The following is a 7,762-nucleotide window of genomic DNA, read 5'->3' on the forward strand; positions in this document are numbered from 1 at the left end:
AAGACTGGGTTTTGCTCCAAAAGACACTTTAGGGCTTATTTTCTGGTTAGGTCTTACCGTATTTTTCGAAGTTTAAGACGCACCTTTTTCCCCCAAAAAAGAGGGTGAAAATCTAGGTGCGTCTTATAATCCGAATGTAGCCCTGCCCAGCTTCTCAAACGGAGGTTTCAGAGGCTGAAAAAAGCATCAGAAACGAAGCTTCAGAAAAAAAGCCTCAGAAACAGAGCTTCAGAAAAAAAGCCTCAGAAACAGCTTCAGAAAAAAAGCCTCAGAAACAGAGCTGCAGAAAAAAAAGCCTCAGAAACAGAGCTGCAGAAAAAAAGCCTCAGAAACAGCTTCAGAAAAAAAGCCTCAGAAACAGCGCTTCAGAAAAAAAAGCCTCAGAAACAGAGCTTCAGAAAAAAAGCCTCAGAAACGGAACTGCAGAAAAAAAAGCCTCAGAAACAGAGCTGCAGAAAAAAAGCCTCAGAAACAGAGCTGCAGAAAAAAAGCCTCAGAAACAGCTTCAGAAAAAAAGCCTCAGAAACAGCGCTTCAGAAAAAAAAGCCTCAGAAACAGAGCTGCAGAAAAAAAAGCCTCAGAAACAGAGCTGCAGAAAAAAAGCCTCAGAAACAGCTTCAGAAAAAAAGCCTCAGAAACAGAGCTGCAGAAAAAAAGCCTCAGAAACAGCTTCAGAAAAAAAAGCCTCAGAAACAGAACTGCAGAAAAAAAAGCCTCAGAAACAGAGCTGCAGAAAAAAAAGCCTCAGAAACAGAGCTGCAGAAAAAAAGCCTCAGAAACAGCTTCAGAAAAAAAGCCTCAGAAACAGAGCTGCAGAAAAAAAGCCTCAGAAACAGCTTCAGAAAAAAAGCCTCAGAAACAGAGCTGCAGAAAAAAAGCCTCAGAAACAGCTTCAGAAAAAAAGCCTCAGAAACAGAGCTGCAGAAAAAAAGCCTCAGAAACAGCTTCAGAAAAAAAGCCTCAGAAACAGAGCTGCAGAAAAAAAGCCTCAGAAACAGCTTCAGAAAAAAAAGCCTCAGAAACAGAACTGCAGAAAAAAAAGCCTCAGAAACAGAGCTGCAGAAAAAAAAGCCTCAGAAACAGAGCTGCAGAAAAAAAGCCTCAGAAACAGCTTCAGAAAAAAAGCCTCAGAAACAGAGCTGCAGAAAAAAAGCCTCAGAAACAGCTTCAGAAAAAAAGCCTCAGAAACAGAACTGCAGAAAAAAAGCCTCAGAAACAGCTTCAGAAAAAAAGCCTCAGAAACAGCGCTTCAGAGGCTTTTTTTTCTGAAGCTCTATTTCGGAGGCTTTCACAGGCAGGAAAATTATTTTTCTGAAACAGAGTTTCAGAGGCTGAAAAAGACACAGAGTTCACAACCAACGAACCTGTTGCTAAAATTCATCTCTGGGAACAGCTGATTGGGGGTATTCCGGGAGGCTGATCCAATCGCCAATCAGCTTTTTTCTTATTTTCCTCCCCAAAAACTAAGGTGCATCTTATACTCCGGTGTGTCTTATACTCTGAAAAATACAGGAGTTTTGGGGAAATGGGGTACTAAATGCATCCATCTAGCTGACAAGCTTAACTGTTGCTTATTTTGGGGGGTAGGGCTTATATTACGCGCATCCTGAAAAATCATGCTAGGGCTTATTTTCCGGTTGGGTCTTATTTTCGGGGAAACAGCGTAAGTCTAAGTACTATGGCTATTGCTACTTACCAGATATTCTTTCAACAGTTTGGCGTTAACAACATCACCTATGGTGGCCGACCCCTAGACACGGAGCCCAAGGATCATCTGAGCCTTCCTCTCATTATCACCATCATCTGCATGGCGGCCTCTCTGCTCCTCGTAGCTGCCATCTACGGCTGCTGTCACCAACGTATTTCTCAAAGAAAGGACCAGGTAAGGGAACCTGTTTTGAAAATGTAGAATGAAAGGACCTTCGTGCGGTTCTTGGTGCTCTCTGAGCTTGGTGGTGTTCTTGCAGACGTTTCATGACCCAACTAGGTAACAGCATCAGTGCTAGAAGGGAGGGAGTGGGGTTTGCTCTCTGTTTATGTGCTTATTGCTGAGCAGATTGTAAGCCGCCCTGAGTCTTCGGAGAAGGGCGGCATATAAATCAAATTTAAAAAAAAAAAAGAAGCAGCTTGTCTTTTCAGTGTTGGTGGGAGTGATCTTGGCGGTTCCTTGATTAGGCTGTTGTTTACTGTCTAATTGTTTGTGTTCGTAGAGAACAACCAAAAAAACCAAAAAAGGAAACAAAAAAGACCAAAACATCGCCAGCAATCATAACACCCAGATAAGCAGAGATTAACACCAAAATTAATACAGGTAGTCCTCGAGTTAAAGCCACGATTGAGCCCAAAATTTATGTTGCTAAGTGAAACATTTTTTAAGTGCCCCATTTTACCGCTTTTCTTCTCACCGTTGTTAAGTGAATTATCGTATTTGTTAAATTACTAACACGATTGTTAAGTGAATCTGGTTTCCCCGTTGACTTTGCTCGTCAGGAGGTCGCAAAAGAGGGATCACGTGACTCCCGGGACACTGGAACCCATCATAAATGTGAGTCGGTTGCCAAGTGTCTGGATTTTGATCACATGACCGTGGGGATGCTGCAACGGTTATAAGTGTGAAAAACGGACCTAAGTCACTTTTTTCAGTGCCGTTGACACTTTGAACGGTCACCTAATGAACTTTTGTAAGTCAAGAATGACCTGTGCTAGAATAACAAGTTTCATTTTTTTTTCCACCTCAAGCACAAAGTCCAGAAATGGTTTCCAAGTAGAAACAAAATTGTGATTTTTTTTTTCCTTTAATCAAAACAGTCAGTTTAGCTGTCTCTTCTAACTCTGTCAACTTTGGCAACTGGCTCATATTTATGACGGTTGCGGTGTCCCGGGTCATGTGATCCCCTTTTGCGACCATCAGACGAGCAAAGTCAGCGGAGAAGCCGGGTTCACGTAACAACCAGGTTACTCACTTAACAGCTGTAGCGATGAAGGTCGTAAAATGAGGCCAACACTCAATTAACAACTGCTGGGTTCAATTGAAATGTTGGGTTCCATTGTGGTCGTAAATTGGAGGACTACCTGAACAGAGCATGGGCGGGAGCATAGGAGCTCTTTTGGGCAATTCCATCGGGGCAACCCCAACCCTCGTCCTTGACGTTGTCCGCCTTTCCTTCCTTCCGTCCAGCAGCGCCTGACGGAAGAGCTGCACACCATCGAGAACGGTTACCACGACAACCCCACGCTGGAAGTGATGGAGACGTTATCGGAAATGCAGGAGAAAAAGGTGAACTTGAACGGGGAGCTGGGAGACAGCTGGATCGTGCCCATGGACAGCCTCACCAAGGACGAATTGGACGAAGAAGAAGACACGCATTTATAAGCGGTGGGGTGGCTCTGCGTATGTGTGCGTTTTGTTTGTTTTTTTTAACGAAAGAAGAGGGGAGGAGGGAGACGTGAGCATAGAAAAAGATGGAACTTCACGCTACCCGCTCCCTGCCTTCTCCCTCCCTCCCTTCAAATTTCGATCAAGATAGAAAACTCAAATCTTCAGCCACAAGTGCCGACGGACGTGGGAAAGACAGGGCTGGGATGATCCCAGTCGAAGGTGGAACGGCAGGCACCTGCCAAATCTTTGTGAATTTTTTTTTAATTATTATTATTATTATCAACGTTCTTTTTAAACCCGTTGGCTTTCTGAAGCAAAGTTATATGTATGCGTACTGATATTTTTAAGGACAGCGCCTCTTCTTTAAGCATCGCCGAGGCTCGGAGAGATGTCAGTAATGGGGAATCTGGAGAAAGGTCACAAATTGTCCTAGAGACAGGAAACCTATGGGGAAGAGAGCCTTTCCTGATGCCACCCTATTTTTTGTGTGTGTGTTTTTTTTCCTTGACTTTTTTTTTTTTTTTAGCAAAAAAGCAAGTCTCTAGTCCTCATGACGACCGAGCAAGCTGGGTTTAAAAAGACAAGCTTTTCAATCTGAAAAGATGGAATTAGAGCAGGATTTCTCAGGTAGAGAGGGTGGAAAATAATATTTTTCTCCGGTATGGCTAGCCGAAGTGAGATCTCTTATGCAGCAACACAATCCTATGTGCTGATTTTTTAAATATATATATACATATATATATGTTTTCTGAGGTTTTCGCGGGTGTTTGTATTGTAGGTCTTTGGTTATTCGGGTTTTCTCCCGCGTAAAATTGGAAGTGTCTTGGCGACGTTTCGACGAAGTCTCATTCGTCATCTTCAGGCTGGCGTTTTCGGCTTCGTGCTTCTAGGAGCAACTCCTGGGGGGGAATCTTCAAAAATCTGGAAAGACAATTTCCGTTCTTCACCCACTGCATGTGGCCCACAATGCTTATGCAAGCTGTGTTTGGCTTTTGAACACGGGCTGCAAAAAAGTGAAGGTTTGGAGAAGGGACCCAGGGGTGTGTGTGTGTGTGTAATTGTGTGTCTGTATGTCAAAGTTGCAGCTCTCACCCAGGGAGAGCAAAGCACTTGGCACTGGGATGTCAGGAAAGCGAGAAGCACAGCAAGTTTTGTAGACCCCCAGCTTCTACATCCAGAATTAAATGTGTTTGGAGATTCTCAGTCATCCAGGTCAACGGTTGTCCCAAAGGTGCTTTGGGGCACATTTCCAAGACTGGACTTTGTTTTTCCTTGAAGGCGTTTCGCTTCTCATCCAAGAAGCTTCTTCAGTTCTGGCTGAATGGTGGAGGATGGAAGGATTTACATTCCTTGCAGTCATCTGGTTGTTAGTACTCTTTCTGAGAGTCATTGAGGCCACTTGGAAGTTTATCTGTGCCCTCAGGGTCACCTGAATAGTGCAAATTGGGTGTGGGGCCTTTTTGGAACTGCTGAAAGGACTGTGTTGTAAACAGGAAATAGTGGGTGTCATATCCCTCTGTTGAGAGACAGCTGTTCAATCCAAATGCAGATAGAGAGTTATATACCGCTTTACAGTGCTTTGCATCCCACTCTAAGTGGTTTACAGAGTCAGCCTCTTGCCCCCAACAATTTGGGTCCTCATTTTACCCACCTCGGAAGGATGGAAGGTAGAGTCAACCTAGATGGTCTCTTTAACCCCATTTGTCCAAGATAAACTTTCAAGTGACCTCAACGACCCTCACGACCACGACTGCGAGGAATATATAAATCCTTCCATCCTCAACTGCAAATATAGCCAAAATAGGGAAGAAGGCATCTTCCACACCGTCATCAGCATCCTCAAGTCCATCCAATCAGAGGTCGATGGAGAGTATGTTGCAGCTGGAAAAATCAAATACATCCCAAAAGGAAGTATTAGCGATGCTCCAGGTCAGGGGTCTCCAAACTTGGCAGCTTTAAGACTTGTAGACTTCAACTCCCAGAATTCAACTTCCAGAGTTCTGGGAGTTGAAAGTCCACAAGTCTTAAAGCTGCCAAGTTTGGAGACCTCTCCTCCAGGTGTTACAGGAATCCATGACCAAAAGCCACAATGAGATAAAGAAAGACATAGTGGAAGCGAGAAACGATACGGGAGAGATGAAAGAAAAACATTCAAAATACGGATAAAAAAAACCTTCCATCCTCCACCATTCAGAACTGAAGAAACCTCTTGGATGAGAAGCGAAACATCCTCAAGGGAAAACAAAGCCCGGTTGCCTTTTGCGGAAAAAAAGCACCTTTGAGAGATCCACAATCGAATAAAGAGAAGCAGAATGTATGGGAGGGGGAGGGCTGGTTGGGTTGGGTTGAATTTGCCATAAAAATGCTAGCAATACTAAGTCCGTCCAGACTAAAAGAATCATCTTGAAGAAGAAGGGGGTTAATTGTGCCTTGAGGTGGATCGACAATTGATCCTTCCCCTACTTGCAGTTCTCCCCATCTGTGGGGACTACAAATTGTACAGGTCTCCACTGTGTGTGTCTATGTGCATGTTGCGGAGGTACATCTGTTCATCCTTCCCTTCCTTGCCTTATCCAGAGACGTAGATATATTCCACTTAAGGAATGGATGAGCTGTTCACCTTTGATTAAGGTTATCTCCACATCTTTTTCTATATAGGACCCCGATGGCTACGTAGAACCATAAGGGATCTTGGGAGATCATCTAGTATAGGGTTTCCCCAATCTTGGCAACTTTAAATGTGTGGATTTCAACTTCCAGAATTCCCCAGCCAGCTGCCTGCAGCCAAAACAACAGTCTTCTTTAACCAGATTTATTGAAAAGAGGAAAGAGTTAAGTTGTAGAAATCTTGGCCACTGAATACCTTTATTATAGTACCTCATTTATCTTTCTTTCTGGTGGAGGAGCTTTCTTGATCCTCTCACTAACCATCCACAGAATATGGGGAAGTTTTGTATTTGTCAGATCAGTGTTTCTCAACCATGGCAACTTTAAGGTTTGTGGACTTCAATTCCCCAGGCAGCCATGGCAACTTTAAGACCTATGGACTTCAACTCCCAGAATTCCCCAGCCAGCTGCCTGCAACCAAAACACAAGATTCTTGCAGGCTTCTTTAACTAGATTTATTGAAAGGGGAAAAGAGTTAAGTTATAGAAATCATGGTCACTGGATACAGTTACTACAGCACCTCATTTATCTTGCTTTCTGGTGGAGGAGCTTTCTTGATCCTCTCACTAACCATCCACAGAATATGGGGAAGTTTTGTATTTGTCAGATCAGTGTTTCTCAACCATGGCAACTTTAAGGTATGAGGACATCAACTCCCAGAATTCCCCAGGCACCGGGGAATTCTGGGAAATGAAGTCCACAAACCTTAACGTTCCCAAGGTTGAAAAAAACACTGTCATGAAGTATTTGGCAACCTCTAAGTTATCTTCAAAGGCTTGGAGAAACCCACAAAATATGCCAAGGTAACTGAGGCCAGTCAACTCGGGGCTTACATTTTTGCAAACATCAGCTTTTGCTGGTGTCCTCAAATAACTTGCTAGTAGTTGCCTTTTGGTTGATTTGGGGCTATTTGCAAGCAAAAGAGATTTCCAGAAGCAGTTTGCATAATCCTCCCGAACATCTGAGTGACCAGTGGCCATTTTCAGAGGAATCGGTTGGGAACCTGGCCAGAATAGAGTTAAAAAGTTAATGCTGCAAATGAGAATTGCTGAATTTGCCTTAAAAAGAGCAAAATTTCTGAAAACGAGCCCTAAAATGAACACCATCCTTTTACCATATTTTTTGGAGTATAAGACACTTCAGACTATAAGATGCACCTACCTTTTTTGGGGAGGAAACCAAGAAAAAAAAATCTGCCTCCCAGCAATTTGCCTCCTTGCGGCAAACAGCCTGTTTCAGTTATATTTTCATTTTCAGCACAGCCTGATTAGCACAAGAAAATAAAAATCTGCCTCCCAGCAATTTGCCTCCTTGCAGCAAACAGCGGAGGCCGAAAATGGGGTGCGCGGAAGCTGCAATAGGCAATGGCAATCCCTGCAGCCTGAAACAGCTGATGGTCGGGAGGCTGATCCAACTGACAATCAGCTGCTTGTGCTAATCAGGTTGTGCTGAAGCTGAAACGGGCTGTTTGCTGCAAGGAGGCCAATTGCTGGGAGGCAGAGGCCAAAGGGTGGGGCGGGGCTACATTTGTGTATAAGACGCACCCAATTTTTCACCTTTTAGGAGGGAAAAAAAGTGTGTCTTCTACTCTGAAAAATATGGTAGTTAGAATTAAGGATCCTAATTTTATGGGAGTGAAATTAGGCCAGTAATTACAAGAGAGAGGTCATGCGTTACTCGCTTCCAAGAAAGTGGGGGGCGGGGGGAATCAGTTCG

The 7,762-nt window shown here is 43.7% G+C and overlaps 1 protein-coding gene across 2 annotated transcripts in view; it reads left to right on the plus strand.

Annotated features, from left to right (window-relative positions):
- The window catches only part of PODXL (podocalyxin like), a 49,818-nt gene extending 42,754 nt beyond the window's left edge, over positions 1–7,064 (plus strand). The window contains exons 7-8 of one of the 2 annotated variants that reach the window (XM_087873568.1): positions 1,715–1,882; positions 3,179–7,064. In XM_087873568.1, coding sequence (XP_087729694.1) covers positions 1,715–1,882; positions 3,179–3,373 — 363 coding nt within the window. In that variant the 3' untranslated portion in view covers positions 3,374–7,064. The remainder of the gene's footprint in view (positions 1–1,714; positions 1,883–3,178) is intronic. The other variant, XM_087873569.1, reaches the window with a different exon arrangement.
- The last annotated feature ends 698 nt before the right edge of the window (positions 7,065–7,762 follow it).

The sequence above is a fragment of the Pantherophis guttatus genome, chromosome 7, assembly GCF_059756535.1.
Source record: "Pantherophis guttatus breed Tessera chromosome 7, ASM5975653v1, whole genome shotgun sequence".
NCBI classification, from domain to species: domain Eukaryota; kingdom Metazoa; phylum Chordata; class Lepidosauria; order Squamata; family Colubridae; genus Pantherophis; species Pantherophis guttatus.